Source organism: Mustelus asterias, chromosome 10 (assembly GCF_964213995.1).
Source record: "Mustelus asterias chromosome 10, sMusAst1.hap1.1, whole genome shotgun sequence".
NCBI classification, from domain to species: domain Eukaryota; kingdom Metazoa; phylum Chordata; class Chondrichthyes; order Carcharhiniformes; family Triakidae; genus Mustelus; species Mustelus asterias.
This window is the reverse complement of record NC_135810.1, coordinates 126,467,142-126,484,400: the sequence shown is the minus strand read 5'-3', so window position 1 is coordinate 126,484,400 and position 17,259 is coordinate 126,467,142. Positions and strand designations below refer to the sequence as shown.

Genomic DNA, 17,259 nt, shown 5'->3' with positions numbered 1-17,259 from the left:
AAGAAATAGGAGCAGGAGTAGGCTATCTGGCCCCCCAAGCCTGCTCCGCCATTCAATAAGATCATGGCTGATCTGATAGTGGGTTCAGTTCCACTTACCCGCCCGCTCACCATAACCCTTAATTCCCTTAATGGTTAAAAATCTATCTGTGACTTAAACACATTTAACGAGGTAGCCTCTACTGCTTCATTGGGCAGAGAATTCCAAAGATTCACTACCCTCTGGGAGAAGAAGTTCCTCCTCAACTCTGTTCTAAATTGACTCCCCCGTATTTTGAGGCTATGCCCCCTAGTTCTTGTTTCCATTGTAAGTGGAAATAACCTCGCTGCTTCTATCCTGTCCAGCCCCTTCATTATCTTATATGTCTCCATAAGATCTCCCCTCAACCTTCTAAACTCCAATGAGTACAGGCCCAGTCTACTCAATCTCTCCTCATAAGCTAACCCCTCATCTCCGGAATCAACCTGGTGAACCTTCTCTGTACCCCCTCCAAAGCTAATACATCCTTTCTTAAATAAGGGGACCAAAATTGTACACAGTACTCTAGGTGCGGCCTCACCAGTACCCTGTACAGTTGCAGCATGACCTCCCTGCTTTTATACTCCATCCCTCTCGTGATAAAGGCCAACATTCCCAGTTGGTTATTTTGTTCAGACGGGAGGAGGGTGGATAGTGCTGTTCCCTAAAGCTCAGACCACTGCTTTGTTGATCTTTAGAAATGGCTTGGATACTGGAACACAGAGTAACATTTCACAGTTTGCTGAGGGTAGCACCAATCAATGGTAAGATGTCCTAGACAGGCTGGGCAGGCAAGTGACCGCTGGAATAAAAACAGAAAATGCTGCAAATAGTCAGCAGCTCTGGCAGCATCTTTGGAAAGAGAAACAGAGTTAATGTCTGATGTCAAGTATCGCTTCCTCAGAACTGTTGGCATTAAAAAGAATTTAGAATGTCAGGAGATGCATTTTGGTAGAAGGGATATGGAGAGGCTGTATAGACTTAATGCGACAGTTCTATAGCATTACAGGAACAGAGGGACCAGAAGGTAGCAGGGCATATTGAGAGAATAGTGAGCAAAGAATATGGGATCTTGGGCTTCATAAATAGATGTGGAGATATCAGCGTTGGACTGGGGTGGACACAGTATCACAACACCAGGTTAAAGTCCAACAGGTTTATTTGGAATCATGCTTTCAGAGCACTGCTCCTTCATCAGGTGAATGGAGAGGTAGGTTCATAAACACGGCATATATAGACACAGATACAATTACAAAATAATGATTGCAATGCGAGTCTCAGCAGGTAATCAAGTCTTTACAGGTACAGTCAATAGAAGTGGAGAGAGAGATAGTCACAGGTTAAAGAGGTGTGAATTGTCTCAAGCCAGGACAGTTAGTAGGAATTTGCAAGCCCAGGCCAAATGGTGGGGGTTACAAATAGTGTGACATGAACCCAAGATCCCGGTTGAGGCCGTCCTCATGTGTGCGGAACTTGGCTCTCAGTTTCTGCTCAGCGACTCTGTGTTGTCGTGTGTCGCGAAGGCCGCCTTGGAGAACACTTACCCGAAGATCAGAGGCTGAATGCCCGTGACCGCTGAAGTGTTCCCCGACTGGAAGGGAACACTCCTGCGTGGTGATTGTCGAGCGGTGTCCATTCATCCGTTGTCGTAGTGTCTGCATGGTCTCGCTGATGTGCCACGCCTCGGGACATCCTTTCCTGCAGCGTAGGAATATTATGAGCCTTGTCAAAAAGAGAAAGGAAGCATTCGTAAGGCTTAGGACAGATGAAGCCCTTGAAGAATATAAAGAACGCAAGAAGGAACTTAAGGAAGGAGTTAGGAGGGTTAAAAGAGGTCATGAAAAATCCTTGGCAAACAGGATTAAGGAAAATTCTAAGGCATTTTATACGTATGTAAAGAGTAAGAGGGTAGTCAGGGAAAGGGTTGGTCCACTCAAGGATAGTGCAGGGAATCTGTGCATAGAACCAGAGGAAACAGGTGAGATACTAAATGAATACTTTGCCTCAGTATTCATCAAAGAGAGGGACTTGGTGGATGAGGAGCCAAGGGTAGAATGTGTAGATATTCTGGGTCATGTCGATATCAAAAAGGAGAAGGTGTTGGGTGTTTTAAAAAACATTAAAGTAGATAAGTCCCCAGGGCCTGATGGGATCTACCCCAGAATACTGAGGGAGGCAAGGGAGGAAATTGCTGGGGCCTTGACAGAAATCTTTGTATCCTCACTGGTTACAGGTGAAGTTCCAGAGGACTGGAGAATAGCCAATGTTGTTCCATTGTTTAAGAAGGGCAGCAGGGATAATCCAGGAAATTATAGGCCAGTGAGCCTTATGTCAGTGGTAGGGAAATTATTGGAAAAGATTCTTAGGGACAGGGTTTCCTCACATGTGGCAACAAATGGACGTATTAGTGATAGCATGGTTTTGTGAAGGAGAGGTTGTGCCTCACTAACTTGATTGAGTCTTTCGAGGAAGTGACGAAGATGATAGATGAGGGAAAGGCAGTGGATGTTGGATACATGGACTTCAGTAAAGCCTTTGACAAGGTACCTCATGGTAGACTGGTATGAAAGATGAAGTCACATGGGATCAGAGGAGAACTGGCAAGGTGAATACAGAACTAGCTTGGCCATAGAAGACAGAGGGTAGCAGTAGAGGGGCGCTTTTCTGAATGGAAGACTGTGACTGTGAATACTTTGCATCGGTATTCACGAAGGAGAGGGACGTGTTAACCGGGAGTGTCTCGGAGGGAGGTGTTGACCCGTTAGAGAAAATCTCCATTACGAGGGAGGAAGTGTTAAGTTTTTTAGGGAACATTAAAACTGACAAATCCCCAGGGCCTGATGGCAGCTATCCTAGACTGCTCAGGGAGACGAGAGATGAAATTGCTGGGCCTCTCACGGAAATCTTTGTCGCTTCTTTGGACACAGGTGAGGTCCCTGAGGATTGGAGGATAGCGAATGTGGTCCCGTTGCTTAAGAAGGGTAGCAGGGATAACCCAGGAAATTATAGGCCGGTCAGCTTGACATCCGTGATAGGGAAGTTGTTGGAGAGGATTCTTAGAGACAGGATGTATGTGCATTTAGAACGGAACAATCTCATTAGTGACAGACAGCATGGTTTTGTAAGAGGGAGGTCGTGCCTTACAAATTTGGTGGAGTTTTTTGAGGAAGTGACAAAAACGGTTGACGAAGGAAGGGCCGTGGATGTCGTCTATATGGATTTCAGTAAGGCATTTGACAAAGTCCCACATGGCAGGTTGGTTAAGAAGGTTAAGGCTCATGGGATACAAGGAGAAGTGGCTAGATGGGTGGAGAACTGGCTTGGCCATAGGAGACAGAGGGCAGTGATCAAAGGGTCTTTTTCCGGCTGGAGTTCTGTGACCAGTGGTGTTCCGCAGGGCTCTGTACTGGGAGAGCTATCCTCTGCTATTTGTGATATATATAAATGATTTGGAAGAAGGTGTAACTGGTGTTATCAGCAAGTTTGCGGATGACACGAAGATGGCTGGACTTGCAGATAGCGATGAGCATTGTCGGGCAATACAGCAGGATATAGATAGGCTGGAAAATTGGGCGGAGAGGTGGCAGATGGAGTTTAATCCGGATAAATGCGAAGTGATGCATTTTGGAAGAAATAATGTAGGGAGGAGTTATACAATAAATGGCAGAGTCATCAGGAGTATAGAAACACAGAGGGACCTAGGTGTGCAAGTCCACAAATCCTTGAAGGTGGCAACACAGGTGGAGAAGGTGGTGAAGAAGGCATATGGTATGCCTCCCTTATAGGACGGGGTATAGAGTATAAAAGCTGGAGTCTGATGATGCAGCTGTATAGAACACTGGTTAGGCCACATTTGGAGTACTGCGTCCAGTTCTGGTCACCGCACTACCAGAAGGACGTGGAGGCGTTAGAGAGAGTGCAGAGAAGGTTTACCAGGATGTTGCCTGGTATGGAGGGTCTTAGCTATGAGGAGAGATTGGGTAAACTGGGGTTGTTCTCCCTGGAAAGACGGAGAATGAGGGGAGATCTAATAGAGGTGTACAAGATTATGAAGGGGATAGAGAGGGTGAACGGCGGGAAGCTTTTTCCCAGATCAGAAGTGACGATCACGAGGGGTCACAGGCTCAAGGTGAGAGGGGTGAAGTATAACTCAGATATTAGAGGGATGTTTTTTACACAGAGGGTAGTGGGGGCCTGGAATGTGCTGCCAAGTAGGGTGGTGGAGGCAGGCATGCTGACATCGTTTAAGACTTCGATGTTGTGGCTATTTCAGAGACATGGATAGAGCAGGGGCAGGAATGGATGCTGCAGGTCCCGGGGTTCAAATGTTTTAGTCGAAGTAGGGAAGGAGGTAGAAGAGGGGGAGGGGTAGCATTATTGGTCAGAGATTGTATCACAGTGTCAGAGAGGAGGTTTGATGAGGACTTATCTGTTGAGGTAGTATGGGCGGAGATTAGAAATAGGAGAGGAGAGGTCACCCTGTTGGGAGTCTTTTATAGACCTCCTAAAAGTTCTAGAGAGGTTGAGGAAAGGATTGCGGAGTCAATCCTGCTTAGGAGTGAAAGTAATAGGGCAATTGTTATGGGGGATTTTAACTTGACTAATATTGACTGGAATTGTTATAGCTCTAGCTCGTTAGAGGGGTCAGTTTTTGTTCAAAGCGTGCAGGAAGGTTTTTTGACTCAGTATGTAGACAGGCCAACTAGAGGTGAGGCTATATTGGATCTGGTGCTGGGAAATGAGCCAGACCAGGTGCTAGACTTGGAAGTTGGTGTGCATTTTGGTGATAGTGACCACAATTCGGTTACGTTCACCTTAGTGATGGAAAGGGATAGGCATGAACCTCGGGCCAGTGGTTTTAGCTGGGGGAAGGGTAATTATGAAGCTATTAGGAGAGAATTAGGAAACATAGGTTGGACTAGGAGATTACAGGGACTGGGAACGTCCGACATGTGGAGTTTTTTCAAGGAGCAGCTACTGCGAGTCTGTGATAGGTATGTCCCTGTCAGGCAAGGAGGAATTGGTAGGGCTAGGGAACCGTGGTGCACCAAAAAAGTTTCTTTGTTGGTTAAAAAGAAAAAGGAGGCTTATGTTCGGATGAGACGTGAGCACTCGGGTAGTGCACTAGAAAGCTTTAGATTGGCTAAGAGGGAGTTGAAGAGCGAGCTTAGAAGGGCTAAAAGGGGACATGAGAAGACTTTGGCGGATAGGGTTAAAGAGAATCCTAAGGCGTTCTATAGGTATGTCAAGAACAGAAGGTTGGTTAGGGCAAGTTTAGGGCCAGTTATAGATGGCAGAGGGAAGTTATGTGTGGAACCGGAGGAGATTGGTGAAGCATTGAACCAATATTTCTCTTCGGTGTTCACGCAAGGGGACATGAATATAGCTGAGGAGGACACTGGGTTGCAGGGGAGTAGAATAGACAGTATTACAGTTGATAAGGAGGATGTGCAGGATATTCTGGAGGGTCTGAAAATAGATAAATCCCCTGGTCCGGATGGGATTTATCCAAGGATTCTCTGGGAGGCAAGAGAAGTGATTGCAGAGCCTCTGGCTCTGATCTTCAGGTCGTCGTTGGCCTCTGGTATAGTACCAGAAGATTGGAGGTTAGCGAATGTTGTCCCATTGTTTAAGAAGGGGAACAGAGACTTCCCCGGGAATTATAGACCGGTGAGTCTCACTTCTGTTGTCGGCAAGATGTTGGAAAAAATTATAAGGGATAGGATTTATAGTTATTTGGAGAGTAATGAATTGATAGGTGATAGTCAGCATGGTTTTGTGGCAGGTAGGTCGTGCCTTACTAACCTTATTGAGTTTTTTGAGAAAGTGACCAAGGAGGTGGATGGGGGCAAGGCAGTGGACGTGGCATATATGGATTTTAGTAAGGCGTTTGATAAGGTTCACCATGGTAGGCTTCTACAGAAAATGCAGATGTATGGGATTGGGGGTGATCTAGGAAATTGGATCAGGAATTGGCTAGCGGATAGGAAACAGAGGGTGGTGGTTGATAGTAAATATTCATCATGGAGTGCGGTTACAAGTGGTGTACCTCAGGGATCTGTTTTGGGGCCACTGCTGTTTGTAATATTTATTAATGATCTGGATGAGGGTATAGTTGGGTGGATTAGCAAATTTGCTGATGACACCAAAGTCGGTGGTGTGGTAGACAGTGAGGAAGGGTGTCGTAGTTTGCAGGAAGACTTAGACAGGTTGCAAAGTTGGGCCGAGAGGTGGCGGATGGAGTTTAATGCGGAGAAGTGTGAGGTAATTCACTTTGGTAGGAATAACAGATGTGTTGAGTATAGGGCTAACGGGAGGACTTTGAATAGTGTGGAGGAGCAGAGGGATCTAGGTGTATGTGTGCATAGATCCCTGAAAGTTGGGAATCAAGTAGATAAGGTTGTTAAGAAGGCATATGGTGTCTTGGCGTTTATTGGTAGGGGGATTGAATTTAGGAGTCGTAGCGTTATGTTGCAACTGTACACAACTCTGGTGCGGCCGCACTTGGAGTACTGTGTGCAGTTCTGGTCCCCACATTACAGGAAGGATGTGGAGGCTTTGGAGAGGGTGCAGAGGAGGTTTACCAGGATGTTGCCTGGTATGGAGGGGAAATCCTATGAGGAGAGGCTGAGGGATTTGGGATTGTTTTCGCTGGAAAGGCGGCGGCTAAGAGGGGATCTTATTGAAACATATAAGATGATTAGAGGTTTAGATAGGGTGGATAGTGATAGCCTTTTTCCTCTGATGGAGAAATCCAGCACGAGGGGGCATGGCTTTAAATTGAGGGGGGGTAGTTATAGAACCGATGTCAGGGGTAGGTTCTTTACCCAGAGGGTGGTGAGGGATTGGAATGCCCTGCCAGCATCAGTTGTAAATGCGCCTAGTTTGGGGGCGTTTAAGAGATCCGTAGATAGGTTCATGGACGAAAAGAAATTGGTTTAGGTTGGAGGGTCACAGTTTTTTTTTAACTGGTCGGTGCAACATCGTGGGCCGAAGGGCCTGTTCTGCGCTGTAATGTTCTATGTTCTATGTTCTATGTTCTAAGACTTACCTGGATAGTCACATGAGCAGCCTGGGAATGGAGGGATACAAATGATTGGTGTAGTTGGACCAAGGAGCGGCACAGGCTTGGAGGGCCGAAGGGCCTGTTTCCTGTGCTCTACTGTTCTTTGTTCTTTGTTAGTGACTAGCGGTGTTCCACAGGGATCAGTTCTAGGACCTTTGTTGTTCTTGGTATATATAAATGATTTGGAGGAAAATGTAGCTGGTCTAATTAGTAAGTTCGCAGACGACACAAAAATTGGTGGAGTTGCGGATAGTGAAGAGGATTGTCAGAGGATACAGCAAGATATAGACCGGTTGGAGACTTGGGCGGAGAAATGGCAGATGGAGTTTAATCCGGACAAGTGTGAGATAATGCATTTTGGAAGGTCCAATGCATGTAGGAATTATACAGTAAATGGTAGAACCTTTAGAGTATTGACAGGCAGAGAGATCTGGGCGTACATGTCCACCGATCACTGAAAGTGGCAACACAGGTGGATAAGGTAGTCAAGAAGGCATACGGCATGCTTGCTTTCATTGGTCGGGGCATTGAGTATAAAAATTGGCAGGTCATGCTGCAGCTGTACAGAACTTTAGTTAGGCTCATTTAGAATATTGTCTACAATTGTGGTCGCCACACTACCAGAAGGATGTGGATGCTTTGGAGATGGTACGGAAGAGGTTTACCAGGATGTTTCCTGATCTGGAGGGTATTAGCTATGAGGAGAGGTTGGATAAACTCGGTTTGTTCTCACTGGAACGACGGAGGTTGAGGGGTGACACGATAGAGGATGACAAGATTATGAGTGGCATGGACAGAGTGGATAGTCAGATGCTCTTTCCTCGGGTAGAAAAGTCAAGTACTCGGGGACATAGGTTTAAGGTGCATGGGGAAAAGTTTAGAGGAGATGTGCGAGGCAATTTTTTTAACCTGTGATTATCCCTCTCTCCACTCACATTGTCTGTACCTGTAAAGACTTGATTACCTGAAAAGACTCGCATTCCAACCATTACCTTGCAATTGTGTCTTTGTCTATATATGCCATGTTTGTGAAACCTACCTCACCACTCACCTGATGAAGGAGCTGTGCTCTGAAAGCTCATGATTCTTGGACTGTAACCTGGTGCTGTGAGACTTCTTTCTGTTTATAAATAGAGGCATTGAGCTCAAAAGCAGGGACGTTTTGCTCTGGTTAGACACCAACTGGAATAGTGTGTCCAATTCTGGTCACCACATTGTAGGAAGGATGTGAGGGTCCTTGTGGAGATTTACTAGAATGGTGCTCAGAGCACATCTGATGTTCAATGCTTGAATATTCTAAATCCCAGAAGGGAAGTTTGAAATGCTTGCTCTCAATTTTATTTTTGCAATTTGGTATAATGCGAGGTAAAATGTGATTAACAGTGAACAATGTTCCAGATGTTTTTGACATGAACCCAAGGCGGCCTTCAAGACACACAACGCAGAATTGCCGAGCAGAAACTGATAGCCAAGTTCTGCACACATGAGGACGGCCTCAACCGGGATCTTGGGTTCATTCACACTATGTGTAATCCCCACCATTTGGCCTGGACTTGCAAAATCCTACAAACTGTCCTGGCTTGAGTCAATTCACACCTCCTTAACCTGTGATTATCCCTCTCTCCACTTGTATTGTCTGTACCTGTAAAGACTTGCATTCCAATCATTATCTTGCAATTGCATCTGTCTATATATGCCCTGTTTGTGAACCCAGCTATTCATTCACCTGATGAAGGAGCAGCGCTCCAAAAGCTCGTGATTCCAAATAAACCTGTTGGACTTTAACCTGGTGTTGTGAGACTTCTTACTGTGCCCACCCCAGTCCAACACTGGCATCTCCACACCATAACTAGAAGTACAATTAACTACCCTGATTGTTATACATAGTATCATTACATTTACCCAGTTGCAAATCCCTCTAGGTTCCTAACTTCAGAGCTAAATCCCCCAGTCAACATCCCATAGCTTTTAAAATGAAAAGCAAAATCCAGCAATAGTTACCACACCAGGACCTCACTTCTTTCAGTCTTGCTTCCAATTTAGGATAGAACAGTTGGTTTATCAAGCAGACTTTTCTCCAAACACAGTTTGTTGGGGAGTTGACAGAGCTTCCTGCTGTGGGTTGAATTCTCAAAAACAGCTAACTTGCAGAGGGTGAAATTGCCTCTGATATACTGGCTTCTCAGAAGTTACCTTCATTACCTTCATTTCATGGGTTCATCTTTTAGAATGTAATTGCGAAATTCACATCCCGGCCGGAATTTTACCACCCCGCCCGCCACGGGAATCGGAGCAGGCAATGGGCGGAGCATGGGAAGGTCCGTTGATCTTGGGCGGGAATTTGTGGTTTCCAGACACGCGAGTCCATAAAATCCCACCCCTAATCTGTCCTTTGAACTTTTACCATCTTTACTCAAACTCTTGACTTCTATCCTCCATCATTTCCAATGTGCCCAAGGTAAACATCTGCTTACAGTGTTGCTGGGCTAATCAATGTCTCAAAACATTGGTTCCAACAACCCAGCCAACCTGTCACTACTACAGTTCCCATTTTAAAACAGTTTGATCTTTTAAAACAACATATACCCACCAGAGCGCATTGCCTTCCTTTCCATGTTATCACAATTTCCGAAACCTCCCTCATTTTTAAAAATGAAGCATCAGAATTGAGAAGACCATTTTATTCCCCAACCATTTCCCACTGGATCTCCTTATTTCCAATTACAAACCCATTTTCATTTCATCCACAATTTCCTAATGGTTCCAGGGATTAAGGATTTTAGCTCCAAGGTTCAGTTGGAGAAGTTGAGTGCTCTGGAGGAAAGGAGGTGGGGTGGGGGGAGGCGAGGGGGGGGAGGTGGGTGGTGGTGGTGGGGAGGGGTGGGATTTGATAGAGGTGGACAAGATTATGACAGGTTTAAAGAACAAAGAACAATACAGCACAGGAACAGGCCCTTCGGCCCTCCAAGCCCGCACCACTCATGTGCCCAACTAGACCATCCGTTTGTATCCCTCTATTCGCAGTCTGTTCATGTGGCTATCTAGATAAGTCTTAAACGATCCCATCGTGTCCGCCTCAATCACCTTGCTTGGCAGTGCATTCCAGGCCCCCACCACCCTGTGTGTAAAATACGTCCCCCTGACATCTATGTTGAACCTTGCCCCCCTCACCTTGAACCGTGACCCCTTGTGTTTGTCACCTCCGACTTGGGAAAAAGCTTCCCACTGTTCACCCTATCTATGCCCTTCATAATTTTAAACACCTCTATTAGGTCGCCCCTCATCCTCCGTCTTTCCAGGGAGAACAACCCCAGTTTACCCAATCTCTCCTCATAGCTAAGACCCTCCATACCAGGCAACATCCTGGTAAACCTCCTCTGCACTCTCTCCAAAGCCTCCACGTCCTTCTGGTAGTGTGACGACCAGAACTGGACGCAGTATTCCAAAAGCTGGTTCTATACAGCTGCAACATCATATGCCAACTTTTATATTCTATGCCCCGTCCAATAAAGGCAAGCATACCATATGCCTTCTTGACCACCCTCTCCACCTGTGCTGCCACCTTTAAGGATCTGTGGACTTGTACACCCAGGTCCCTCTGTGTGTCTATATACACACAGATTAGATGAGGCAAAGAAAGAAACACTGTTTCCATTAGCAGTCCAACGCAGGTTCAAGACAGCAGCTCACCACCACCTTCACAAGAGTAATGAGGGATGGGCAATAAACGGTCTCAATACTGAATCGCCCCCAATCTCAGGACTATGTAGTTTATGCCTCTTCAGCTGATCTTTCCCCGCCCAGTAAGTGTGGCAAAGTCTGATGGAGGAGTTAGCCAGAGTGGTTTCACTGAGCTTTTCCATCTGTACTCACCGCTGAGTGTGAGGAGAGCGGTGAATGAGTAGGAAGATTAATCAGGCTTTCATTTAATTATTCACCCATCATTATTATTCCCAGAACTCAACAAATTCTGCAATTCATCTACCCCAATCATAAGTGAATACGTTTCATTTTAACGTGAGTTTGATGGGTTTGCTAATTAGATTAACATAAAAGGGTTTCACTATAAAGGATGTTTATTATAATTTTGCTGCACTGGTGATTAAAGCTGTTTTATTATAATTGGGTTCCATTTCTGGGAAGGTTTATTGTAATAAAGGATACATCTAAGTTTTGCAGAGACATCATTTTATGAGGGATTGTTATCGAGTTATAATATATGATATATCCACAGAATGAGTTGTGTTACAAATGTAGTTTCTTATGAAAAAGATTATGCTGTTGGGTGTGACTAATAAAACTGGGGTCGTTTTATTGTCAATTTAGACGAAAGTCTTTTTTCTGAGGAGGAAGAGGTCTCCAGAACTGTCATGACGGTGGAATCAATGACACCCAAAATCTCAGGTGACATTCTGGACGAAATGAGTCCCGCAGAGGATGAGCAGATTGACTGGGTTCTTGAGCCGATAACAGAGGAACCACCCAATAATCTTTGGGTCCATTGCATCACTGCAGAGAACCTGGACCGTATTCTGCTGACTGCAGCTTGTAAAGGTGAGGGACTGCAGGCAACACAAACTCTGCCTTCAATCTCAGTCCACCAAAGCTCCAAATGCTTCAAGGCAGAGCTGATAGGGAGCATGTATTACAGGATGTGATACGAAATTTCTTCAATGACCTTCCCTCCTTCGGAAGGTCAGGAATGGGGATGTTCACTGATGATTGCATAATGTTTTGAAATGGAGGGCATTTAGCGATGGGTAATGAATGCTGGCCCAGCCAGCGATACCCACATCCCGTAACAAAGACAGAGCCTGCTCTGCCATTCAAGCAGATCATGGCTGATCTCTCCCTGGTCTGAGACCAGGGAGGTCACCACCCATCTGTTCCTCATATTCCTCTTTTCCTTTTTTTATTAGGAATATATCTATCTCCTTCTTGAAACCATTCAATGATTCAGACTCCACCGCGCTCTGGGGCAGAGTTCCACAAACTCACCACCCTCTGCGAGAAGTCGTTCCTCCTCATCTCAGTTTTAAATCTACCGCCTCTCAACCTATCCCTGTGACCTCTTGTTCCAGATTGCAGCATAAGAGGAAACATTTGGTCTACGTTTACTTTATCAATCCCTTTTAGTATTTTATAGACCTCGATCAGATCCCCTCTCATCCTGCTAAACTCCAGCGAGTATAAACCCAAACTGTTTAATCTCTCCTCATACGTCAACCCCTTCATCCCCGGAATCAATCTGGTGAACCTTCTCTGAACTGCCTCCAATGCCACCACATCCTTCCTGAAATGAGGAGACCAAAACTGGATGCAATACTCCAGATGTGGCCTCACCAACACCCTGTACAATTGCAGCAACACTTCTCTACTTTTATATTCCAGTCCCTTTCAATAAATACCAACATTCTATTTGCCTTTTTTAATTACGTGCTGCACCTGCAAAGCGACTTTCTGCGATTCATGAACACAGACAACCAGATCCCTCTGCCCCAATGCATTTTGAATCTACTTTCTATTTAGGTAATAATTTGTCTTTCTATTTTTTCAGCCAATGGCGTTCTCTCAGAATAAAGGGGTGTCAATTGAAGACTGAGATGAGGAATTCCTTCTCCCAGAGGGTTGAGAGTCTTTGGAACTCCTTGTCACAGAGAGCTGTGGGGACAGAGTCCTTGTGTAGATTTAAGGTTGAGATTGATAGATTTTTGATCAGTAAGAGAATCAAGGGTTACGGGAAAAGAGCAGGAGAGTGGATGTGAGGAATGTCGGATCAGCCATGATCCTATTGAATGGTGGAACAGGCTTGAGGAGCTGAATGGCCCACTCCTGTTCCTTCTTCTTATGGTCTTATGGCCACACTAATGCCAGGCAATGACCCATTCCAACACGAGAGAATCTAACCATTGCCCCTTGACATTCAATGGCATTGCCATCGCTGAATCCTCCACTATCAACATTCAACATGGTTTAGTTGACCAGAAACTAAACTGGACCCAGCCATATAAATAATGTGGCTACAGTATCAAAGGGTGGAAACTCAATGGTGAGTAACTCACCTCCTGACTCCCCAAAGTCCACCATCGACAAGTTGCAGGTCAGGAGTGTGATGGAACAGAAGAAATAGAAACCCTACAGTACAGAAAGAGGCCATTCGGCCCATTGAGTCTGCACCGACCACAATCCCACCCAGGCCCTATCCCTACATATTTACCCACTAATCCCTCTAACCTATGCATCTCAGGACACTAAGGGGCAATTTTAGCATGGCCAATCAACCTAACCCACACATCTTTGGACTCTCCACTTGCCTGGATGGGTGCAGTTCCAACAACACACAAGAAGCTCAACATCATCCAGGACAAAGCAGCCCCGCTTTATTGGCACCCCATTCACTACCTTAAATATTCACTCCCACCGATGTACAGTGGAAGCTGTGTGTACCATCTGCAAGATGCAGCAACTCACCAAGGCTGTTTAGGCAACACCTTCCAAACCCACAACCTTTGTCATCTCGAGGGACAAGGGCAGCAGATACCTGGGAACACCACGACCTGGAAGTTCCCCTCCAAGCCACTCGCCATCCTGACTTGGAAATATATCACAGTTTCTTCACTGAGGCGGGGTCAAAATCCTGGAACTCCTTCCCTAACAGCACTGTGGGGTACCTACACCCACATGGACTGCAGCCATTCAAGAAGGTAGCTCACCACCACCTTCTCAAGGGACAATTAGGCATGGGGAACAAATGCTGGTCTAACCAGCGATGCTCACATCATGTAAATGAATTTAAAAAACAAATGAAACAGGTGTTTAGGTTGAGCTAGGTTGAGGTTTGGGTTGAGGTTTGGTCTGGACTGACTGATTTACCCTCTCTTTGTGTAAATAATGGGTTTTAAAATATCTTTCAGGAATTGCAGTCTTGGTGACTCATGTTGAACAAGGGCCCCTCACCCCAGTTCTAAAGAAGCTGCTGAGAGTTCAGGCCTGGTGGAGTGACCAAGGCCCCTGGGACTTAACCTTTGGAAACCAGCACTTTGAGGTCAAGCCAACATTCCGCCTCTACCTGAGCACCACACTGCCTATCAGGATAATCACAACAGGTAAATCCCACCCCAATCCTCCTCTCAGCTCTCTGTGAGCCTCTCCTCTCACATTCAGATGACAGAATGTCACTCATCTTCCTCCAGCTGCCCACTCAGTCTGCATTGGGCTGACATTCACATTTGATTTGATTGGATTGGATTTATTATTGTCACATGTATGAGTATATAGTGAAAAGTATTGTTTCTTGCGCGCTAGACAGTCATAACAGACCATTATAGGGATGGTGATGGCCTAATGGTATTATCGCTAGACTATTAATCCAGAAACTCAGATAATATTGTGGGGACTCGTGTTCGAATCCCACCACAGCAGATGGTGGAATTTGAATTCAATTAAAAATATCTGGAGTTAAGTATCTACTGATGACCATGAAACGTAGAAACATAGAAAACTACAGCACAAAACAGGCCCTTCGGCCCCACAAGTTGTGCCGAATATATCCCTACCTTTTAGGCCTACCTATAAACCTCCATCCTATTAAGTCCCATGTACTCATCCAGGAGTCTCTTAAAAGACCCTATTGAGTTTGCCTCCACCACCACTGACGGCAGCCGATTCCACTCGCCCACCACCCTCTGTGTGAAAAACTTACCCCTAACATTTCCCCTGTACCTATCCCCCAGCACCTTAAACCTGTGTCCTCTCGTAGCAGACATTTCCACCCTGGGAAAAAGCCTCTGAGAGTCCACCCGATCTATGCCTCTCAACATCTTATATACCTCTATAAGGTCTCCTCTCATCCTACGTCTCTCCAAGGAGAAAAGACCGAGCTCCCTCTGCCTATCCTCATAAGGCATGCCACTCAATCCAGACAACATCCTTGTAAATCTCCTCTGCACCCTTTCAATCTTTTCCACATCCTTTCTGTAATGAGGCGACCAGAACTGAGCACAGTACTCCAAATGGGGTCTGACGACGGTCTTATATAGCTGCATCATTATCCCCAGACTCCTAATCTCAATCCCTCGATTGATAAAGACCAGCACACCATACGCCTTCTTAACCACCTCCTCCACCTGCGGGGCCGATTTTAGAGTCCTATGGACCCGGACCCCAAGGTCCTTCTGATCCTCCACAGTACTAAGAGTCTTTCCCTTTAGTCCCTTCTTTAGTCCCTTCCTACAAGTCGTATACTCATCTAGATCCCTATCTTCGCCAAGCTCTCTGAATCTTTTGTACGCTTTCCTTTTCTTCTCGACTAGGTCCTGCACAGCGTTCGTGCACCATGGTTCCTTTAACCTTACAACTCCTCCCTGTCTGCTCGGAACATTGTCCTGTAGAACCCTAGACAGACATTCCTTGAAAAACTGCCACCTCTCTTCAGTACATTTCCCCGAGAATACCTCCTTCCAATTTACTCCTCTAATTTGCTGCCTTATGTCTTCATATTTCCCCTGACTCCATATAAACCCTTTCCTAGCTTGCCTGATCCTCTCTTTTTCCAATGCAAGCATAAAGGAGATAGAGTTATGATCGCTATCCCCAAGATGCTCTCCCACTGAGAGATCTGACACCTGTCCAGGCTCATTGGTCAGTATCAGATCAAGTACAGCCTCTCCTCTTGTAGGCTTGTCCACATGCTGTGTCAGGAAACCCTCCTGAACACACGTAACGAACTCCTCCCCATCCAATCCCCTTACCCTAGGGATATTCCAATCTATGTTTGGGAAATTAAAGTCTCCCATCACAACAACTCTGCTATTATTGCAACTCTCCAGGATCTGTTTCCCTATCTGCTCCTCCACCTCCCTGTCACTATTGAGCGGCCTATAGAAAACTCCCAGCAAAGTGATCGACCCCTTCCCACTCCGAACTTCCACCCACAGAGACTCTGTAGACAATCCAACAATTGTCAATTGTTGGAAAAACCCATCTGGTTCACTAATATCCTTTAGGGAAGGAAATCTGCCATTCTTACCTGGTCTGGCCTACATGAAACTCCAGAGCCACAGCAATGTAGTTGACTCTTAACTGCCCTCGGGCAACTACGGATGGGCAATAAATGCTGGCCAGCCAGCAACGCCCATGTCCCATGAATGAATTTTAAAAAACTTAAAGAAGTGTAAGAGGAATCTTCTGAAGGGTGTTCCCCTTGGGGTGCCCTATATTTGTTGAACCTCACTCAACCAATACATACACTGCAAAAGACAGCATATATTTAAAGAACGAATAGGAATTTATTTGCTAATGTATGCATCAGAAGAGAGAGACACAGTCATTGAGGGTTGACTGTGCTCTCTGACCTCATACCTCCAGGTAAAATTATTATATTATTCAATGTCCTGCCTAGTCTCGTCAATCAGACTGGAGGGTCCAATCACAATATTCAACATTATTACCTTAGCCAATAACGTTCCACCTGTCAACAGGAATAGGAGCTTATTAGCTTATTGTCCATGTAGGTTCCTTCCCCTTTACCTGGGAAACCTAACCCACATCAACCCACATGGAAACAAATTAAAACATGCTACCGTGCAAAGGGACCTGGGGGTCCTTGTGCATGAGACGCAAAAGCCCAGTCTGCAGGTACAACAGGTGATCAAGAAGGCAAATGGGATGTTGGCCTATATTGCGAGGGGGATAGAATATAAAAGCAGGGATGTCTTGATGCACCTGTACAGGGCATTGGTGAGGCCGCAGCTGGAATACTGTGTGCAGTATTGGTCCCCTTATATGAGGAAGGATATATTGGCATTGGAGGGAGTGCAGAGAAGGTTCACCAGGTTGATACCGGAGATGAGGGGTTTGGATTATGAGGAGAGGCTGAGGAGATTGGGTTTGTACTCGTTGGAGTTTAGAAGGATGAGGGGGGATCTTATGGAGACTTATAAGATAATGCGGGGGCTGGATAGGGTGGAGGCGGAGAGATTCTTTCCACTTAGTAAGGAAGTTAAAACTAGAGGACACAGCCTCAAAATAAAGGGGGGTCGGTTTAAGACAGAGTTGAGGAGGAACTTCTTCTCCCAGAGGGTGGTGAATCTCTGGAATTCTCTGCCCACTGAGGTGGTGGAGGCTACCTCGCTGAATATGTTTAAAGCGCGGATGGATGGATTCCTGATCGGTAA

The 17,259-nt window shown here is 45.7% G+C and overlaps 1 protein-coding gene across 1 annotated transcript in view; it reads left to right on the top strand.

Annotated features, from left to right (window-relative positions):
• Nucleotides 1-17,259, top strand: part of dnhd1 (dynein heavy chain domain 1) — a 261,227-nt gene that overhangs the window by 201,467 nt on the left and 42,501 nt on the right. Inside the window, exons 30-31 of the mRNA XM_078221475.1 lie at nt 11,411-11,638; nt 13,999-14,190. Of these exons, the coding sequence (XP_078077601.1) occupies nt 11,411-11,638; nt 13,999-14,190 (420 nt within the window). The remainder of the gene's footprint in view (nt 1-11,410; nt 11,639-13,998; nt 14,191-17,259) is intronic.